This window comes from Harpia harpyja, chromosome 10 (genome assembly GCF_026419915.1).
Source record: "Harpia harpyja isolate bHarHar1 chromosome 10, bHarHar1 primary haplotype, whole genome shotgun sequence".
In the NCBI taxonomy this organism is placed as follows: Eukaryota; Metazoa; Chordata; class Aves; order Accipitriformes; family Accipitridae; genus Harpia; species Harpia harpyja.
This window is the reverse complement of record NC_068949.1, coordinates 6,214,680-6,235,953: the sequence shown is the minus strand read 5'-3', so window position 1 is coordinate 6,235,953 and position 21,274 is coordinate 6,214,680. Positions and strand designations below refer to the sequence as shown.

At 39.8% G+C, this 21,274-nt stretch overlaps 2 protein-coding genes across 5 annotated transcripts; one reads left to right on the top strand and one right to left on the bottom strand.

Moving 5' to 3' along the window:
- Positions 1–508: 508 nt before the first annotated feature.
- Positions 509–12,763, top strand: DNAJC9 (DnaJ heat shock protein family (Hsp40) member C9). 2 transcript variants are annotated; one of them, XM_052799236.1, is made up of 6 exons: positions 509–739; positions 844–984; positions 1,186–1,440; positions 2,229–2,312; positions 3,092–3,236; positions 12,619–12,763. In XM_052799236.1, exons 1-5 carry the CDS (start codon positions 560–562, stop codon positions 3,209–3,211), a joined length of 780 nt encoding a protein of 259 aa, XP_052655196.1. In that variant the 5' UTR covers positions 509–559; the 3' UTR covers positions 3,212–3,236; positions 12,619–12,763. The 2 variants fall into 2 exon arrangements, with proteins under 2 accessions (XP_052655196.1, XP_052655195.1); XM_052799235.1 differs by lacking the exon at positions 12,619–12,763 and having other exon boundaries at positions 510–739; positions 3,092–3,782.
- FAM149B1 (family with sequence similarity 149 member B1) lies at positions 1,472–21,274 on the bottom strand. 3 transcript variants are annotated; one of them, XM_052799224.1, is made up of 15 exons: positions 21,162–21,274; positions 19,433–19,525; positions 18,718–18,850; positions 17,579–17,721; positions 16,824–16,940; positions 16,052–16,222; positions 14,175–14,362; positions 13,777–13,907; positions 13,175–13,228; positions 12,600–12,712; positions 11,764–11,970; positions 9,812–9,938; positions 9,364–9,489; positions 8,288–8,369; positions 1,472–6,470 (listed from the first exon to the last, which is right to left on the bottom strand). In XM_052799224.1, the coding sequence occupies exons 1-15, from the start codon at positions 21,209–21,211 to the stop codon at positions 6,397–6,399; spliced, it is 1,809 nt and encodes a 602-aa protein (XP_052655184.1). In that variant the 5' UTR covers positions 21,212–21,274; the 3' UTR covers positions 1,472–6,396. The 3 variants fall into 3 exon arrangements, with proteins under 3 accessions (XP_052655184.1, XP_052655181.1, XP_052655182.1); XM_052799221.1 differs by lacking the exons at positions 19,433–19,525; positions 21,162–21,274 and having other exon boundaries at positions 18,718–19,078; XM_052799222.1 differs by lacking the exons at positions 13,175–13,228; positions 19,433–19,525; positions 21,162–21,274 and having other exon boundaries at positions 18,718–19,078.

Below are 21,274 nucleotides of genomic sequence, written 5' to 3'. Positions count from 1 at the left end.
AAGCCAATTAGGAGTCCCTTGCCTTTTTTTTTTTTTTAGTGGTTTTTTTTTTGTTTGGTGTTTTGGTTTTTTTTAAATTTACTGATGGGACCCGTATCCGAGTGCTCCTGGCTTTCTTCCTTCGCAGGAGAACGCGTACTGAGTCCACAGGCAGGAGGCTCTTGCTCACAAGCAGGTTCCCAGCCCGTCCCCGCGAGGGAGCGACGCGAACCCCAACCGCGGCCGCTGGCCACCCGCGCCCGGGAGAGGGACGGGGGAACCCCGGCCGGGTACAGCCCCGCTCCAGGCACGTCCCCAGCTCCTGCCTTGTATCCAAGCCTGCTCCCCATCCGCCAGGGAGAGCGGTTCAAGCAGGTTACGATAGCGAACCCTGAGAGGGCCGACATCGCTCCGGCGGGGCCCGGCCCTCCGCCGCAGCGCCGCGCCTCAGCGGGCCACCGGCGCATGCGCATCGCGCCTTCCCGCCCACTTCTCGCGAGAGGTGGGCGGGGCGCGGCGGCGGTTGGCGCTCTTGAGGCGGCGGGCTGGCGGGCAGGGGCGGCGTCGCGGCGTTGGCGGGATGGGGCTGCTGGAGCAGTGCGAGGCCGCCTTCGGTTCCGCCGACCTCTACTGCGTCCTGGGCGTTCGCCGGGAGGCCTCGCCCGAGGAGATCCGCCGCGGCTACCGCCGCGCCTCCCTCCGCGTCCACCCCGACCGCGTTGAGCCTGATGCCAAGGAGGAGGCGACGCGGCGGTTCCAGGTGAGCGCGGGAGTGTGGCGGCGGCGGCGGCCTCTGACTGACCGGCCGGCCGGCCCGCTTCCTGACTGACGCCGACCGATCGGCCGGTCCCCGTGTCTCTGCAGATCCTAGGCAAGGCGTACGCCGTCCTGAGCGACGAGGAGCAGCGCGCCCTGTACGATGAGCAGGGCACGGTGGACGAGGAGGGTGAGGCGCTGAGGGATGAGTGGGACTGGCAGGAGTACTGGCGGCTGCTCTTCAAGAAGGTGAGAGCCGGGCCGGGGTCTGGGAAAGGGCTCACCTCAGCGGGGGCAAACCCTACGGGAAGGGGAAGCCTGCTGCTTTAGACTTGTAGCTATGTCTCCCTTACGAGCTTTGTGTAGAACACTGGAGGGGGTTATGCTGTCTTTTAAATCCTTCTGGTGAATAAATCGTGTAACTCAAGAGGTGTCACCTCTTTGCTTCAGATCACGGTAAAAGATATTGAAGACTTCGAAAAGAACTATAAAGGTTCAGAAGAAGAGGTAGCCGATGTTAAAGCAGCGTATATGGATTTTGAGGGTGACATGGACAGTATAATGCAGTCTGTGTTGTGTGCGGACTATACAGATGAACCAAGAATACGGAAAATCATAGAAAAAGCCATTGAGTCTGGAGAAGTTCCACGCTACAAGAGCTTTGTAAAAGAGTCTAAGCAGAAAATGACCGCAAGAAAGAGGCGGGTAGGTTCTATCAATCAGAGACCATGGAAAGCATTATTTATGATAAATTTTTAATCTCCCTTGGTAGAAAGAAATGAAACTGTTCCTGAGACAAATGTTTGCCACAGGATTGCTGGGTTACAGACCTTGCTCAGTATCTTTAATTTTCACATTTGGTCACCTGTGTTCTCTATCTCTACCCCTGCCCCCCCTGAAATTGTTGTGAAAGGCTTTTGAGTTGTAATAGGCTGTTGCCTAGTACTACTTTCTTTTATATCATTGTTATACACAGTGGCTTATTACAGTTAACCATGTCCCTGCATTTATTTACAAAGCTATGAGTTGCTGGAGTTAAGAAGTGTACATGGCAGAAATATATTATGCTTGCCTTTTGGCAAGTGTGAAATAAGATTCTGGACTAAATGGACTACTTCTCCAACCTGGGGTTTTTTTGGACACTTTGTAGAATATGTTACATACACATCACAGTAACCTTTCTCTAAGTTAAAGAAATGTAATAGCTGTTAAGACAAAAAAAGCGTGGGTGGGGGGAACAGGGATGGGGGATAGGCATCACATTCAGCATTGTGAAAAAGCAAAAAACTGTTCCGCTCTACTAAATTGTGGAACCAGAATGGGCTTGCTTTGATTGATTCCTCATTTGCGGCCAAACTTGGAAACTGTTTGTATTTCCTTGCAGCTGTTTGTATACAGATGCAAAAAAAAAAAAAAAAAGTGGTAACTACTAGAAGACTTTGTCAAATTATGTGCAAAATACTTCTTTTAAAAAAAGTGGTTTACTATTTTAGGCAGAAAAAGAAGCTAGAGAGGCAGAAAAGACTAAAGACGAACTGGGCCTAGGTGGAGAAGATGACTTGAAAGCACTGATTGAAGTAAGGCTTTTTGTATCTGTTAAAGATAATTATGTTACTGGCTTATAATTTTGGTGTCCCTGAGCATCTTTGTGTTTTGGATCCTTGCAACTCTTCTGGGTTCCTGAGGTTAAAACCTGACCTTAATGTTAACTATCTATGTACTTTAATAGTCAGTGTATGGTATGGATTTTATTACCTGCGTCCTTTTAAAAATGTACAAAGTTATTCTAATATCCTTATTGCATACACAAAATATTTAACTTCTTGTTTTAGGTAGTAAGACAGGGAGTGTTAATGATTTTTTTTTCTTTCTGAGGGATTCCACGAGGATGTAGAATTTGATAGGTCTTACTATTTTGCTTTTGTTTCTTTGGGATCACGGAAAGAAACATACTGTTTAAGTTCTGTTTTTCAGAGTGTTTTCTGTTTCTTTTTTCTTATCGTCCAGTGGGCTTCCTAGAATGTTCATGCTTTATCATTCCTTAAACTGTAATAGAGTTTTGGGTCTAAACTAGAAATTGTTTTGCTTTTCCTAGCCTTACATCATGAATTCTTATAGCCTCTCTTTATCTCTGTCTTGATACTTTAGGAAGTTAGGTATAGAGCCTAGAGCATACAAGTAGGCTTTTGCTTAACAGTAGTATACTTTCTGTAGCTTGTATTCCCTGTTTAATACATTCCAAGATTTTATGTAGCTATCTAATTGCAATAGAATATCTGTGTTGAGAAATATAAAAGTTTTGGGGTTTGGTTTTGGGTTGTTTTTTTGGTTTGGTTTTTTTTTTTTCCTCCCCCAGAGCAGAAATAAAGATCGAAAAAAGGAAACGGATGACTTTTTGGCCCAACTGGAAGCAAAATATGGGAGTAATGCTAAAAAAGGAGGAAAGAAGACTGCAGCCAAGAAAGGAAAGAAATAAAGAACTGTATAGGCTGAAATATCAGGTATCACTTTGTATGGGAACATGCAGATTTGGGAGAATTTCAGAGTTTTTCTGGGCTACTGTTTCGGAGTGTGTGTGCATCAACTTGCTGTGACTGGGAGGTATGATACAGAACCATCATCAAGAAGAAAGACAAAGCATTCTGGTGCTATTGTTTAAAATCCTTTGGGTGCTCTTCAGTTAAGATCAAACATATTCTTGACTAAAAGTTTTGTTACAGTGAGGAAGCAGTGTGATGTTTGGGATGGCGGTGTGTTTATTAAACTTGTGTTGAAGCACCTTCCTTCCAAACAGCTAATGGGTATTGGTACACCTGATGGTAAAATGATGTAATCCTACACCTTTGAGAGTCTTCAATGCCGATTCCTGTGGTTTCTGAGTTGGAAACCTTGTATTTTTTGCTGTTCACACACTTCTTTTGTAACACACCTGCTGTTTTTGAAGGTCTTGCACTTCAGCCCAACAGGTGTTTTTTCAGATATTCCAGTAGTTTTATAAAGATACTGTGGAAAATTGCAGACTTAATAAATGATGAGTTCTTGCAGAATTCTGTGCTATGTTGCTCCCCCAGTCCTCTCTGTTTTCTAAGCAGCTGTTCAAAACAAACTGATCACGTTGACTCTTCTGACTGATTCAAGTCAAGTAAATACTATGTACTTCTATAATAGCTGAAAATATGGCTATATTGTTAACTGTGGCATATGTGCTGGTAATGCTACATTAGATGAAAGGGCCACCTAGTGTTCAGTCTTTGATTGTCTGTGGCAGATGCCTTGGGAAGAATATGAGACTGCAGCATGTATATGACTATGCAGAAATTCTCTAACACACTGAGGTGAAGTAATAAACTTAAAAATCCACAGAACAGAGTTGGTCCTGTGTATTTCTAGGGTTTGTGATGTCACATGACAAGGAGTTCCAAAGCTTAGAAATATATTGCATGTTATTTCAATAGCATCACAGTCAAGTCTGCTGTAGGATGGTAGTGATTAGCTACTTCATTGTATTTGTCAACACTTCTGTTATTTCAGAAGCAAATTGTTTCTGTAAGATGTGCAAATACTTTGAAGTTTTTTGCTTCAGCTGTTTTTAAACCATTTGACATAGTGTGCAGAGGTATGAATTTGAAGGGTAACTAGTTTTCAACTTATTATAGCTCAAAGGAATAAGCCTGGCTTTATCTTGTGGATCATTTTTCAAAGGCTTACGAGCCAGGAGGTGAACACTTACTTTTGAGTTTAAGGTCCTCATTGCCTCAGTGATAGTATTCAAGAACTGACTATTTAATAGAGCTTCCTGGGGGGAAGCTAGAGGTAGATGGTAACTCTGTTCCCTTTTACTTGACTGCTTTCAAAAATTATCCTAACGCTGAGAGAGTACAGCATGTCCTGATATTGCATAACATATGGCCTGAAGATTACATTTACTATACAAAATAGTTATCTAACAGCCAAGGAGAAGGCTCTGGTGTCAACCATTTGTACAGAAACTAAAAATTACCTTATCATGAGACTGCTTTCACTTTTTTAACACACTGACTACTCTAGGCTATAAAATAATACATTGTTTCTAGAAGTCTCTTCTAGTTTATTTGTATATTTTTGTAACTCTTATGCACTAGGGCTACAGAAAACTAATTTGGTCCTTGAGGAATGGCACTGATAGAAACGGGACGCTTATCTCCAGGTAGCTTGACATAACTAAATGACACACTGTACAATGTTCCAGTAGTCTTTAACTGTTAAAGAGAAATTGTATTTTGAAAGGGTTTAGTGAATAGAGGCCTCCCTTTAGCATTAATTTATCTCTATGCAAACTTAAGAGAAGTAGATTGAGACCACAGCTGCTTTTCCCCTCTAGAAATGCAAAGGAAAGTTAGCCCAGTTACATTTGCACAATTCTGCTTTGGCTGCTTTTCCCTTCTTCTTGATTACAGCAAGAAGATCAACTGGACTCTTGCTAGCTTGCATAACTTAGAGTGGGGAAATAAGGGAGCCACTTCATAAAGAATACTGACAAGTCTTTTCCATTATGAATTGTAATTTTGAAAACATTAATAAGGAAATTTAGGAAAAAGTGCTCTTTAATTGGATTATAAGGGAACAACTGGTTTTGTGCGGTGTCCTAACTTTGTTAAAATACAGTAAGTGGTTATCCTCACCTTGTCTTTACACTTACTTGCAGTCTGGCACTTTCTGTTTGGGAGTAAGACCTTCAACTAACAGTTTATTCTGAGAAGCTTGTATTTCATGTTTTTGCTGTATTTGGAGCCACAAGGACAACTACAGCTAATACCTCTGGTATGTTGTCACACAGTGCAGAACACATCTACTAAAAGCTACATTGCATCTGTGGGTTGTGGAACTTCATGGTGGAGTACAGAAATCTTCTATAACTGCAGGTATTGTTAGAAAGGGAGACTGACCTATTCCATGAAATTACCATAAAATATCTCACCAGGAAAATAATGTACTTCCTTTGAATACTGTCTGGAATGACTTGCAGGAAGAGACTCCTTTTTGCCTCTTAAACCTTCTTCAGCCACCAAGGAAGAGGTATAAGTATATAATACAGGATAAGTCAGTGGTGTGCTACTGCTAAAGCGGTCAATTCTGTTCATCTGGTTTGCTACCTTATTTTTACACAACTGTGTTAATATCTGCTGCATTTACTACAGGATTCATAACTTGTCTAAGTTTAGTTGTAGAAGCAGTATCATGTGCAGTGCTTGCTTCTGATAGCATAATATTGCTTTAAACATATAAATACAGTTTTAAAAAATTAAATGGCTACCACTGTGGAAGGCCTGATTAATCTTCTGTAGAGCTAATGGAAAAAACAGCAGGTTCTGCAGCACCTGCCTGTAACAACATGAACCAGTCACAAGCCAGTAATAGGAAAACAGCAATGACTGAGAGCGTTTGCTAGATTTTCTAGGCATTAGGCTTTACTGCCCACTGAGTATAACTTTTTTTACTAGTAGAAAATGGAATGTTTAAGTATACCCCTTCTACTCTTTGGCAGCTGCTTCTTAGACTTATAAAAATAACTATTCATAAAGAAGGGTGTTTGAAAACTCTCTGTAAACAATGTTGACATTGCTGAGAATGAGAGGTGGTTCATGACTCTCTGGAGATGGATGGATACTTCTTCATGGCATGTCAGAACCCCTGTTTGCTTTTTGTGACTGATCCACTTCGACTGTGGGGTTTCACAGAACCATGCAGCTGAAGACCTAATAAATAGAGATCATGTACAACTTTAAAAATTCTAGAAGGTATTAAAACTAAGTACCAAATAAATCTCCTTTAGCTTAAAACTAAAATGCTTTTTATTTTAATATGTGGCTATCAACTGCACTGGGTATAATGTATGCATGTTTGAGACATGTGACTGTCCTTCCCAAAAGGGGCAAAGTTTGTGCTTTTATAGTTGCTGCATTGCAGTATTCCTCAATATTTCACAAAATATACATGTGGACATGAAGTCTACAAAGTTTTGCTGATTTCAAATTTTTTTTTTTTGTTAATACAGCAGTCATAAAACTCATCCTGCATTTAAAGATACTGGGGCTTTTGCGGGGGGGGGGGGGGGAGAAGAGGAGAAGCAGATATTTATTTTTCAGTAGGAACCAATCCTTTCTTGTTTAAAACCAAGTTACTTCAGGTTAGTGCCTTTTTTAAACTCAAGCTACCTCTTGTACCACTTATATTAGTGGTAGCAGGCCATTCAGTTATTACACAAGCTGGAAGACCCCTCCTGACCCCTAATAATCACCCATGTGCTTGCTACTTTAACCGTTGCATCTTCCATTAACTTTTGCAGCTTCAGTCCTATCTTGTTAGTATATTTTTATGTGGGAAATTCTGACAACTCCATAAGGAATCCCAAAACCCTGTGATGAAAGGAATCCAGTGTAACTTGTCTTGACAGACCTAGTTTTCAGCAAGTGCATCCAATCCCCTCTCTGTGCCACCCTTTCCAGGTGGAGGTGATACTTAGCATCAATACAAAGTTAACAGGGAGTGTGCTCCAGGTGAACTCAGGTGAGAGCTATAAAGATGGCATTCAGAAAAGCTGTTCTAGGGCACAAAAGTTAACTTTTGCTCTACTGTAATCTCTGAACAAAATCCCTCTCAACTGATTAGACTAGACCTTGTGTGTGCCATGAGGTGAGCAACTTAAATCTCTGAAGGTAAAGTTGAAACAAGTAAGGTTCATTGGTGTACACAAGTGTGCAACTTAGTCTTGTAGCTTCCTACTATTAAAAAAGATCCACAACTCTGGTTGTGACTACATAGCTATTCTGAAGCATATACTATTTTCAAAGTGTATTAACCATAAGCAATTTAAGGAGATGACTTTGCAGTGAAAGAAGCGAAACTGGAGGAAAGGGTATGCATGACATGAATAATAAAAATGCCTTCCTGCTGCCTTGGTACTTTGATCAATTAAAAATAAGTAATTTTAGCATAACCCAAAATGAATTTCATCTAAGTAACACCACAAAGTTCATCCAATTGTTACAAATTAAACAGTACAAGCATATTTTGATTTTGGAGTATGCATGTGAGTTGTATTGGTACAGTTAACTACCTTTAAAATATATTTTGAGTTGATCTACTGCAAATCTAAGATCTAGTGCAGATCTAGTACAATCTCTTCCAGGTACAGTGCAACTAAGTTTATTTTGGACATAATGCAATTTCTTTCAGTTGTATAGCTGAGCAGAAGAAAAATCCTTGGACTGAAAGTAGTTGTTGCTAGTTCCTGTTTAAATTGGCAACTCCTGTGCTTAACTTCGACATGAGGGGCCTTGGGGCTGATTGCATTAAGTTTCCTTAAATGATTTAAAATACTAAGTGGTAGTAAAAAACCACACCCAAACATACTCTATATGCAAGTATGAAAGTTGTATAATGGAAATTTTAAAACATTAAATAGAACTTTGAAAAACCTCCTCAATGTAATTACCTACGTAGGCAATGCATCCTGGTCCCAAAAGCCTACCTCTTGCTTGATCTTATTAAATTCTATGACTGATCAGCATACCTGGACCTGTTGATCCTCTGCTTGTCCAAGATTGATTAGTATAATCAATAACAGTGCACGAACGGTGGTGCTGTGGATCTGGCTGAAAAGACAGTTCAAGTTATTTATCTTTGCATGAAAAGAATTTTAAACATCACGATTATAATACAGTTATAAACTACTGAAGCATGTATTACCTAATTTGTAATATGTTGTAACGGTCTAAGTAGAGCTTTTACGAGTTTAAGGAGGGTTAAATCAACTTTAGGAGTAGAAAATACACTTCTATAACACTCTTACTTAGAGTGCCTTCAACTGGCCCAGTGATCATTCTTGCCACTTCTGGAAATTGTTCTGTTTCAAAACAGATTTTGGAAAGTTTGTACACTTGTAACTGTGAAGTCAAGGATGTTGAAATTTATATACAGAAACCAAACAAGCAGCTATTTAAAAGTAATTGTTGAAATTACAGCATTTAAAGCTTAGCTAAAAATACTTGTTCGATAGGCCAAGATATTGGTTTCATGTTTCAATAAATTAAACCAAGAGTATTTGATACTGAAACAGACTGGACATTAATAGTACAGCAAACTTGTGCAAGAAAGCAATGAAGACTATCCTGCCCTTGTGTTTCTGAATACAGCTGTAGAAATGACTTCTTAATGTCTATACAAAACTTTAAAGCATCCTCTCCTACCCCACAGTTCTTAAGACTTCACAGAAGATGCTAGATTACCAGTGCAGATGATAGTTCAAATGTTATACCTAGAGTAACACTTAGCTTTTCCCCCAAGCATCTCAAACTTGGAGTCTTCAAGAAAAGTGTAGTACAACCAGCTGCTTATAGGGAGGCTGTGGGGAGTATAGCAAGATTGCTATCTGTGAACAAGTGACTTGCCCCATATGTTTCAGAAGTGCCAAGCAATGATGTTTCTGCTAACCTGTGGGTATTTAATCAAATGGCAAACTTGATGAACTCCCTGGCACCAATCACCTACCTATGACATCTAGTTCTAGAGTAATGTTTACTTATGTTAATTGTCAAAGCACCCTATTGAGTAACTAAGGATGATTTGGTATAATTTGCCATGCTTTACCAAGAATGCGTTGGTTGTGTTAGGCCTGGAGAAATGATCAGGTAAGAAAAGCCGCTCCTGTAGCTGCTGGTGGGTATCTTCATGTGTTGTTACACTGTGAGCTCGACTTGAGTTCCCTCGAGATTTCTGCATTGAAGAATAACAGTTATGACTACTTCTTATTGCAGCAGTATATTTAAAGTAATTAGCCTAGGAATTAAAGCTAATTTTCCAAATCAATCATTCTACACCTAGTTATGGGGAAGAAGAAAATTCTGGCATTAATTGGAATTAAAGCATTCAACTATGGGGGATGCTGTTAGTCAAAGTTGATATGGCATCCTTTGTGCATCTATTTCAGTTGCTGCCACTTACAAGATAACAAACAAATTAGAACTCTTGGGTTAGGTAATTTGATCAGCAGCGATTACAATTTTTGGCTATCCAATATTAAAATTGTGCCTGTTACCGTTTGCCTTTGGGATCCTGCAGTGCTTGTGTGCTCTGCCGTGTTGGTGGTAGTAATAGGTGGTAGGAGATTATTTCGGCTTAGTGGCAGCGGGGAGGGCGAGGTCAGCTGCTCATGTGCAGTCAGACTGAAATGCACCAAAAGAACAGAAAAAACAAAGTTTATATGTTTGACATTGTATAAACATACAAAGTTGTCAGTTTGGCATTATGTAGACAAACAATGTTAAAACTAAGAGCAATAGTTGCAGAATTTTGCTACAAGATGGTGGTGTTAAGGCAATTAGAGATATGATTTAAAAGGAGTTCTGCAGCAGGTGAAGTTTGGTGGAAATCTTTTTCATCTATTAACAAGAACTTCTAGTTTTCAGAACATTTAATATTAAGCATATAGGCAAAGCAAGTCTGAGAATGAGTACCCCAGCAGAAATCTTGGTAATGGGTGTATATAAAAACTAGTTGTGATTGAAAAGCACCTCATTTGGTGCGTTTTGAAGAAGTATGCTGTGCAGCTGGTACTGCAGAATAAAGGTGTGTATATATAAAGGCGTCTTTATGGACAGTTACCATACAATGGTAGAATCTTGTCTGCCCATTCCCAGACATAGCATTATTTTCTGTTCTTTGTTCATAACCTTTAGGATGAAGTACTGCTTACTGCTAACTTCAGCCTAGCAATTGAAGATAAACAGCAAGCCTAGAAAACAGCAGTGGGCCATATTTTAAGCAGAGCAAGTAAAAAAAGCTACATAACGCAAATGCATACTGTAGCTCTTTTACATACTACAACTGTCAAATAAAATGTCTTGAAGGTAAAACAAGGCTTCTACTTTCTCCATATTTTGTTTGAGTATTTGAAGGAACAGGTGCAAGGTGCTTTTAGAAGCCTTTTAAAGGGAGCTAAACCAATCTAATTGCACAAAATACAAAATGAATTAAGCATTAGTCACAGGAGGAATGTAAAAGGATAAGTATTCTATTTTCTAGGTAGAGCCTTTTCACATGAAAGGTGTCTGTATATTACTATATGTTTGAAAAGTACTAGAAATGAGCAAGAGGCCTTAGCTCTATACATGTTCTGGAGTTGACTGAAGGAAGGATGTTCTGTAAGAATACATTAGAAAAGCTTTAAACTATAATCAGCATTTTAAAAAAGACTTTCCTAGTGCTCTCTATGTACATTTAAACATAAGTGGTAATAAAGGGGAGATGTTAACAATTGTAAAATTGATCAAAGCCTCAAGAAAGGGAACAGAAGCAAAAAATACTGGAAGTAGAAACATCAGTTGTGAAGGGACAAGGAACAAGTCTCTAACTAGTACATGACAAAAAACCAACAGGCTAGAGTTTATAGTTAAACTGCAAAACTAAAAGGAAACCATGTCAATTTACAGTACACGGAATATACAAGTATATTAAACCCTGCATTGTTTCCTAATACCCTGTAGTCCCTGTAAATGACTACATTGTCAGATCATTATGCCAAACAAAAGTAAGATATTCTAGATGTGATTCTGCATTCACTGAGTTCATTAAGAGTCCTTTGGTCAGTCATAACCTATGTAAGAGGAGCACCTTCTTCATACCCCAGTCTGGGCTAGGATAGCAACAGGCAGTTTGACCTCCAAAAACTGTAGACTTTTAAGTTAATCTTGGAAATAGGCTATAGAAAAGGAAAGCTGATGCCAAGAAAGAGATGGTTGTATTTGCTGGACAGACTGAGGTCTATAGTTTGTGTGCAAAAGTACCTAAATATGTGATTCATTGAACTGCACTTCATAGCATAGCAAACATCAACTTTAGCAACTCTGCTTTCTCAGGTGAGATTGTGCTTTAATGGGCAGTTAATTTCTTCAATAATTCATGTTCTTTCTGTTCAACTGAATGCTTTTTGTATAAGCTGGGTTCTCTAAATATGGTAACTTGCAGGGAGAAACTAGTTTTGAAACATACAGTCGAGTTCCCCTGAAGACATCGTCCACAGACCCTGGGGTCCCAGTACGAGAGTGGCTTGTGTTGATGGGATGCAGGGTACGTGGTGGTGGGTTTCGCCGCCTTGTGGAATGCGATAAGGATGATGTGCTGAGCTCTAGAGGACGATTTGGCCACACTCTGTTAGAGAGGATGGAACTGGAGCCTGGCCGTTTGTCATCCACATCCCTAACAAAAGAATTACAAAACCAAGAGAGATATGGTCAACGTGGCAGATAACTATCCTGTTACCACAGTACTCATCTATCTACATCTGACATGAATAATATTATGTATGGATAGGGATAACGTGTTTTCATTTTTTTACATAACTATATAATTTACAGCAAAATTAGAAAAGAATAGGGGATGGAAAAGAAAAAAGAAGGCTTTTTTTTTAATTGAACTATGAACTTTCTGATTGAAGATTCCAGTATAAAAGTAAAAATTAATCATAGAACGGATTAAAAAAATCCATACTGTAACCAACAGTTTTCACACCCATAGCCTAGATCTAACACAAGTCCTCTTCTAGGAAATGAGCAAGTCAGTTTATCCCATTCTGAGCTTCATCTCTTTTCAGAATGTCAGTGCCAACAGTAATGCCACAGCCACTCACTAAGTGGTAAGCCAGCAGCAATCAAACAGAAAACCTGTAATAGCAGTATACTGTTTCATACAGTACAAACAAATAAAACAAGCAGTAAAATACTTGAGAATTGCTTTGTCCAGTGTAGAAAATTCTCACAATATTCTGGGTTGGATCCCTCTCACTGTGAGAGTGCTCTACTTTACAACAGACAAGCTATAGTTCTTACAGTATTTTCTCTGTTACAGGCAGATTCCTTTGCTGTAACTGGATCCCATGTATCACCATCAAGCTATTTAGATTACGTTGAGAGCCAGTACTTGACCCTTGAGAGAGATTTACCTGAAAGTTTAAAAAATAAATAAGTAAATTACTGTTTGGCAGGGACATGTACACATATTTACACATTTTGTTCTTGTAAGTAACTTTGGAGGAAACAAATTAATTTCTTCTATGACATCCAGGTGTATACTCAGTTATATTATTTCCCCATCTAAGATAGGCATCTTAGTATTCCATCTTTCTTGCAAATGGTAGTGCTTAAAAAATGTTTCCTACCATGCTATGTCATACTTAGTATTTTCCAACTGAGCTTCTCATTTGCATGACAGGATCTTCCAACAATGGCTATAAACAGAAGCTTTACAAAACTGATCTTCAGTGTATGTTGACATTTTATGTCAAGAACAGAACTGCAAACTCCTTTCCTGGGATAAAGACTGATCTGGAAAAACATTGAATTCCACCCACCGTAACGACAGCAAATAGAAAATACCAGAGCTTTAATCTCTCCAGCATACATACTTGAGGTGTTTTTCTCCTCTTTTTGCTTTTGCGGCCACATCTGGTTTTTGGGCACTACACATAGAGTAAGGGGGACATGAGGAAGAGGCAGGGGTAGAAATAAAGGAGAAAGAAATAAAAATAAATAAGAAGGAAAAGAGTTGAATTAAAATGGAATAAACAGATAATGCTTTGATGCTCACCACTCTAGGAGCAGATTACACAGTCAACTTCAGTGTCTGAGAAAAGAATATTGTTTTACAACTGCACTGAGATTTGTCCTCTATTGCCTGATGAGTTAGCTATAGGTAAGCTAGTGAGAATAGGATCTCACAATTTAGTTCAAACGTTATTGAAATGTAGAAAGAACTACATCATTAACAAACAATAACCACGTGGTTGTCCAATACATATATAAAATACTAATTTTAAAGAGAAAAGTAGGAATTAAAATTGCAACTGAGGAATAACAGAACTTAAGTGTTAGAAAGGACAGTCAGCATGCACACAAAATCCAAACTAGTTACGTATCTAAACAGTCCCCTGATGTACTGATATCTGTTTGCTTAAGTAGCACTGTATTGATTTGTCCCTATGCAAACCAGCTGGCTAAAAATACTTACCAGGTTTGATGTCACTGAGGGCATTTTAGTTTGTGGCATACGAGGTAACAATGCTGGCAGAGGATCAAACTGCAAAGGGCTTCCAGCATCTGCTCTGATTGTTTCTACTGTTATGATATTTTTCTCGTCATCTATGCAAAGCAGGAGAGAATTCCTGTAAATACAGACTGTTGGCATTGCTAGTTGTGGACAGTGCTATTAATCCAAATTTTTTAAAGAGAGTCCTCTTAGATGCTAAGCTCTACTAAGTCTTTTGAAGGCATGTCTCACACTTAACAAAATAACCTTCCCCCACCCCAAAGAGATTATTCCCAAATACATCTCTCTCTCGTTGCATCCTTGCAAAATTAAGTAACTGAAATCCCCTTTTGAATCTGCAGTTTAACTGTGATCCTTACCAGAGGCTGACCCTTCCCAGTGTCTGCAGATTAATTCTTCCATGCAGCCCAGGACTTCACTCCACACGTCATCAAACACAAACGTCAGCACAGAATCCTTCATGCAGGAAGACGGAGAAATAGGAGGAAACCCCAATTTCCGTCTACCAGAGGACAGTCCCATTTTCCTCTCATGCAACTCCTCCTCGCTGTAAAAATGTAAGCATTACCTGTACCCCAAACACATTTCCTTTGTCTCCTATATTTTGTTGCATTTATTTAATAGGATTAAAACATCAGCTAAGGCTGCATTTCTGTTCTATTTTCTCTTAAACTGAAATAGGTCAAGGCAGCTAACTGAACAGCTTGAAGACATTACTTCAGGAGAAGTTCTGTATTTATCACATAATTTTTTTCTGAGAGCTGATAGTTTAATAAACACCAATATCAAATAACAGTCTAATACTGAAAGAAGCAAGCTTCTGTACATAGGGCACTTGAACTTTTATTTCTTCCAGTATCTACCACTGACCTAAATGCGAAATGACTGAGACAATCACGTTATTACTGCACACCTTGGTTTCCCTGTACAGAATGACTATAAATGATACTTCATGAATAACAAGTAATTTACCAAGGAGATCAAAGTTCCATTTAAAAATAAATATTAATAGTTACAGTGATATTTGTTCATCACATAGTTAGACTCCATATCTAATGTCACTGCAGAATTTTGAAGACAAGAGAGAGGAATGTTACTACTCATGACTGTTTAATGCCACTCTCAGCCTGCTGCTCTAACAGCCAGGAGGTGTTCAGAGCACAGGCTTAATTCAGTTTTAGACACTTAGATGTACTCAGTGAGAGGGGAGAAAAACTGTAATTCACAGCAGCAAGTGGCCTTTGCTGCAGACTCTTCCACAATGCAAGAGGTATTCTGAAGTGTGAAACAACTGCTGAAAAAAGTTTATGTTCATCTGCCAAAAGAAATGTTACAGAAGGGACAAAATAACACTGATACAAGAACATTTATTATGGCTTTCATATCTGCTCCCTGAATTAGTACTTAACATCAAAAAGCTACAAACCTTGGAAAAAAAGGAGATACCACTAGAAAAAGCTATAATACTTCTACCATTATTTTACAGAGACAGCAATATTGTTTGCTGCAGCAATGTCTCTCTGGCCCGGTCAAAGCAAGCCACCTATCAATTTGAATCTCATGGTCCATGCAGCTAAGTGGCTTTATTTATTAAAACCAGTTGAGCAGTTAGCAACTGATAGCACCATCCAGAGTCCTTACCCAGGCCATATGTTCATATTGTTGGGTTGAATAAAGTAAAGGGGCAAAAAGGATCCTCTTTATGCCACCCTTAATCCTTTCTTCTTAACATAAAAATAGTGGTAATTATTTCTTGGCAAGCATCAAATCCACTTTAATTATTAAATTACCACTGAAAATCTGGAAAGGTACAATTCCACCCAAAATGCTAGTACAAAACGAAAGCAGCGCACTGCTGGTGCATAACAAACAACAATGAATTTGACTTAATATAAAAAATAAATGGCATTTAAACAAGTTTTATTAAATGCCAATACATAGCAGGCTCTTAGTTATGACAGAATGAACTATTTAAACCAGGCACAAAAATGGCTAGTATGAAAAATTACAGAAATTTGAGAAAAATAATTTAGCAAAATAAATTGTTCTAGGAAATGGATTGGGAGAATTCACAGTGCCCTAGCAACCTCAGGCCTTTGAAAGTTCTCTAGAGGAAATATATAAAAAAAATAAATTCACCAAATACTTTATCAAAACCAACTATATATATATATATGTCAACAGCAGGAATTCCAGGATACTGGTACTAGTTGCTATCTTAATATTCAATACCTACACATCTCTGCAGTCAAATGCTAAATATTCCTCCATTATGCCTTCAGAGACAATTACTCCATCTTCACCTTCTTCGCTCTCTGGAGAACACAAGGTCGGAGACTTGGAATGGTCAGCCTTTTTGTGAACGGGAGTAACAGAAAGAGGTACCTTCTTGCCAAAAACACTAAATCTGAACAGGTGACAGTTTTCAGAAAGCAGAAATGAAAATAAGTTGTTATTCCACTTCAAATAGCAGTATTTGGTGAACTGAGAGACAACATGGTAGTTAAGGCCAAGCAGCAGGGAGGCCAACAAATTACGCGTTACAGTAAAAACTCTTTTAGTTTGGATATTTTTAATTCTTGCTAAGGAACTTGAAACTTCAGAAAAAAAAATCAAAGCTAATTAAAAAAAACATTCTAAAACATTAAATGATAAAAGTAGTACTAATGTAGTGCTTTGTATTAAGTTCTACACAAATTTAATATTTATTAACAATAAACCCAGCTGCAATACATACATATTCTTAAGAAGTCAGCAGCAGCAAAGGTATTTCTGTTTACTGACCAGTTTACTGTAGTTAGCAATAAGCGCACCTATGTAGTGTTGCTATTCTGAATGTGCTACTACTAGTTAAAAAAGGGAAAAAAAAAAAAAGCGTGCTGTGTTCAAAACTCAGCCTAACAGAAAGGAGTTAGGCTTCACATTTTAAGAAGCCTATCACTGCAGTCCACTGAGAACAAAATTACCTTCCCACCTTGGTACAGTCTGGGTTAACCGCTGGTACTTACTCTTTAGAATCTTTTTCTTGTGGTGAACTTGCATCTGAGGAACCTAAACTGCCAGGTGAGCTTGAATACCATCCATACCCTTCATCTGTGGGGATCACTATCTGCTTCCCCACAACCCTGCCATGGCAAAAGCAAAGGATAAATAAATCAGAAAATGTTGAAAGTAAGATTATTGAAGTGTATAAGAACACACAGAAGCAAATCCTAAAAATTCTGTAGGGAAGCTATGCAGTTTTCTTGGTGATAGTTAAATGTGCTTTCAGGATTTTTCCCCGGTACAGATTGCTTTGAGTCAGGTAAATACATTAGGAAAATTTTGCTGGTTTTCGTTATGCTCTGCTAACTGTAAGACTTTTGAATATGGACAAAACTGTTCAAGTACACATAACGAAGATTTAAAATTAAGTTTACAGATGGCCATAAGGACTGCTCAACTAGGGTAGGAGGATTTTTAAATTATTTTAAGCACATGGCTTTTAGCTATACCATACATCTTTTCTAAGAGAATTTTGATATGTTAAGGCCAATTCAGTTGCGAATAGCAATAATCCTCTGGCAAGGAACCAAATGTGAGATGGCAAAATGTTTATTAATGACAATGGCAGGCAGACTACCAGAGCGATCTTTTTATCTCTGTCTACTATATAATTGCATAAAACCACCCTGCTACTATCATTGTTTTAAAAGCAACTGTTTCCATCCCTACCCTTTTATAACTCTGTGATGGTACTAGCATTAGTTGATTAATAAAATACCTGAGATGAAGAAAGTTGGATGTCCACTGGTGGCATTCTTCCCGCAGTCCCTCAACATGCACATTTTCTTTCTGCTCATAGAGAAGCTCATCAATTTGTCTGAACATTTGCTGAACTTGTTGTGTGGCAGCTTTATCAAATTCCTAGAAAGGAAAGTTATCCAATAAATACCTAGTGAATAGCATTTGGAGGGTTTTTTTAATTGAATTTTTTTATAATTGAAAAAGACAACTATTTGTTTAAAGCTTAGCGGGGACTGATTTAAACAGTTCTATTTCTTTTGCATAGAAAGACATTAACTTTAAATAACTTCCCCCCGGAGATGACACAGACTGCTGTTAAGACTGATGGTAGCTATGTAAAAAGCTTACATTGACACAACAGAAAAACTGTTAAAACATTTTGAAATATCTGTATTATTATATTAAGTTAAAGACATAGTAATTTACATCAAAGAAATCAGAACAGGAAGGATAAAATTCAGTGACATTTTAATGAAATGGAAAATTTGTTGCCTGCAATGTCCACAGACAACAGCAAAACAAAAAGCAATCCAGACCGGTGTGAAACACTGTGAAAGTGAAGGATGTTCAGCACCTTTGTTACATGTTCTCGTGTAGCTAGAAAATGGGGTCGGTTCTTGGGTAATGTAAATGTAAACAGTTCCATCTCACCTCACAGAAAGCAACAGCACGCTTTGTTTTGGTAGATGGAGAATAAAACAAGTATTTCTAAATGAAAATAATGTTTTAGGGGCTTACCATATTTTGAGAAACATGTAAGTATGCAGAAGTTAGGTAAACTCACACCAAGTGTCTGAAAGTCATCCACTCATGTTTGGGATTCCACAATAACAGCATTTCTTATGTTGTATAGACACACTTAGGCATTAAATGATTTGGATTTCCAAAGTTTTAGATGGGGATGCAGAATATTAATTGAATAATATGAGCCTAATATGTTTTGATCTGAGAGAAAGATGGCAAAGAGGTAAAAAAGATGTTCTGTTTATAATTACTGTTATGATTTATTGACAGATCCAATCCTCATTTTTATCCTGAAATATATTTGCAATGGTATTTCAAATGTCCTTCTACTCACTGTGCTACATTTAGTTTGGATGATTACATGCTACTCACATCATAGCCCCAAGAGAAGACTAAGCTGTCTTCAGTGGAGGTGTCGGCGTAACTCTGACTAGCAGACCATGAATTCCCATGATCAGCTGGAGTAACAGAAGGGTGATCTGATTCCTTCCAGATTTCAGACTCCCTGAAGTGCACGTGTTGAAGGAAAAAAGGAAGCAAGAAACCCCAACAATACACAATGACAAATAAAGTGGGTAAGTAAACTTTTCTTTCTGTACAGAAAAGCATGGATATATCAGAAGAGGTCTTAGCTATGATAAGAGTGTTCATAGCGTAAATATTTACTTCAGAGGCATTTAAGCAGAAGCCATAGTACACAAGTAATTGTAACAACTGTAACTCCTAATAATCTCAATGACAAAGGAAGTCTAGAGGTCAAGCAAAACGTAGATTTTCCAAAAATTATCTCAGTTAAACTGCAGACTATTTCTAGTCCCGGTTCTACACCACTCGGGAATTATTTTTATCTTTTCTCCTCTTGTTTCTACCTTAAAATTAGATGACCTGGGCTATTTGCGAGCTGGGAACAGAACACAGCTACACACTTTTTATTATTTCCAGAATAGGAAGGACATGTTCTGCACTGATACAGATCTGAGGTAGAGCCTAAGCCTACCAACTGCATCACTTCTGTAAAGATAACGCAAAGGTGCCTGCGTTTGCCATTGTCTCCAGACAAAGATTCATTTTATGTGATGACAAGTACCTTGAGATCTGGCCATCCTTTTCAGTCGCGGGTGTGGCTGGGCACACCTCAGGCAGTGGATGATGCCGCAAGGCATGTTTTGGAAGTCCTTGTCTAAAACAAGAAGTTGGAACTTGACATTACTTACAAGAATAAACATCTACAGAGTTCCCAAGTTTTACAGGTTGGTGTCGTGGTTTAACCCCAGCCAGCAACTAAACACCACGCAGCCGCTCACTTGCTCCCCCCCCCCCCCCCCAGTGGGATGGGGGAGAAAATCGGGAAAAGAAGCAAAACCCATGGGTTGAGATAAGAACGGTTTAATAGAACAGAAAAGAAGAAACTAATAATGATAATGATAACACTCATAAAATGACAACAGTAATAATGAAAGGATTGGAATGTACAAATGATGCGCAGTGCAATTGCTCACCACCCGCCGACCGACACCCAGCCAGTCCCCCCGAGCAGCGAAAATTCCCCACCCCCACTTCCCAGTTCCTATACTGGATGGGACATCACATGGTATGGAATACCCTGTTGGCCACTTTGGGTCAGCTGCCCTGGCTGTGTCCTGTGCCAACTCCTTGTGCCCCTCCAGCTTTCTTGCTGGCTGGGCATGAGAAGCTGAAAAATCCTTGACTTTAGTCTAAACACTACTGAGCAACAACTGAAAACATCAGTGTTATCATCATTCTTCGCATACCGAACTCAAAACATAGCACTGTACCAGCTACTAGGAAGACAGTTAACTCTATCCCAGCTGAAACCAGGACAGTTGGGGGTTTTTTTCTGCTTTTCAAGGAATGCACTAATTTGCATACCAGAGCTCATTTATTATTATTAGAAGGCTAATTCTTGTTACCAAAGCTTTAGAATTAAGGTATCAGAACTAACTCTAGGCTAAACATGGACTTAAAGGTCTTTGCTTAGAAATCAGTGTCTTCCTTTAAACGTAAAATGTTGTTGCGAATTGCTCTACAGCTCTGTAAAAGCAGATACAATACGATGTCATTACCCCTGTAGGAGACTTACAATCAAACAGAACAAGAGTAGCCACCAAACTATGCACAGGTAAGTTAGGAGAAATAGCATTCGCTGTTTTTTGTTTTGTCAAAGTTTAGATGTCTAGGAAAGAGGGACAAGAAAAGTCGCGGTAGTTGGAGAGTGAGCAAGTGAGCGATCGGTGCAGGAACAAAAAGCAGCTAACTACCAAAACCTACATGTATTTGTTTAAACCTCTTGCCCCCCGCCTCCTCCACACCCCCCCCCAAAAAAGCGCCTAGGCACCAGTTACCTCTTGGGTCAAAAAAAAAAAAAAAAAAAGAAAAAGAAGACAAGAAGAGGTATTTAACCATGTTCTCTCACACCTGTATTTTTTCGAGCGACGAGTACACTCGTTGGCCGGGATCGGTGTAAACGCGTGACCGTGGCTGCCCTTAGGCAGGCCCCCGCCCCGCGCTGATGGCACCGGGTCCGTACAGCTCCATGTTAACGAATCCCGGCCCGGCCCAGCGTTACCGCCAGCCTGCGGCTCCGGCCCCCCGCCCCGCCCGGGGTACACGCGGTAAACCGGGGCCGCGGTTCGGCCCCTTTGTCTAGGCAACGGGGCCCGGTTTTCGGGCTGAGGGGGAGTGCGGGCGGGCGGGCAGGCCCGAGCGCGGGGAGCAGGGCCCTGGACGGGCCGGCGGGGAGCGGGACAGCGGGGCCGGGGAGCGGGGGAGACGCGGGTGAAGCGGCGGCGACTCACATCTCCAGAGCGCCGGGAGGCACCGGTTTCCGCGCGTATCGCGAGATCATCCTCAGCTCCGCCGCACCGCCGCCCGCCGCCGGCCCGCGGCCGCCATGACGACGCCCCACCCC

Coding starts and splice junctions, on each gene's coding strand:
- DNAJC9 (XM_052799236.1), top strand. CDS start 560: ATGGGGCTGCTGGAGCAGTGCGAGGCCGCCTTCGGTTCCGCCGACCTC. Junction 985..1,185: donor GGCGGCTGCTCTTCAAGAAG/GTGAGAGCCGGG, acceptor TCTTTGCTTCAG/ATCACGGTAAAAGATATTGA. Junction 1,441..2,228: donor TGACCGCAAGAAAGAGGCGG/GTAGGTTCTATC, acceptor TTACTATTTTAG/GCAGAAAAAGAAGCTAGAGA.
- FAM149B1 (XM_052799221.1), bottom strand. CDS start 18,996: ATGAACACTCTTATCATAGCTAAGACCTCTTCTGATATATCCATGCTT. Junction 16,223..16,823: donor CAAGAAAAAGATTCTAAAGA/GTAAGTACCAGC, acceptor TCACCTGTTCAG/ATTTAGTGTTTTTGGCAAGA. Junction 13,908..14,174: donor CTGGGAAGGGTCAGCCTCTG/GTAAGGATCACA, acceptor TGCTTTGCATAG/ATGACGAGAAAAATATCATA.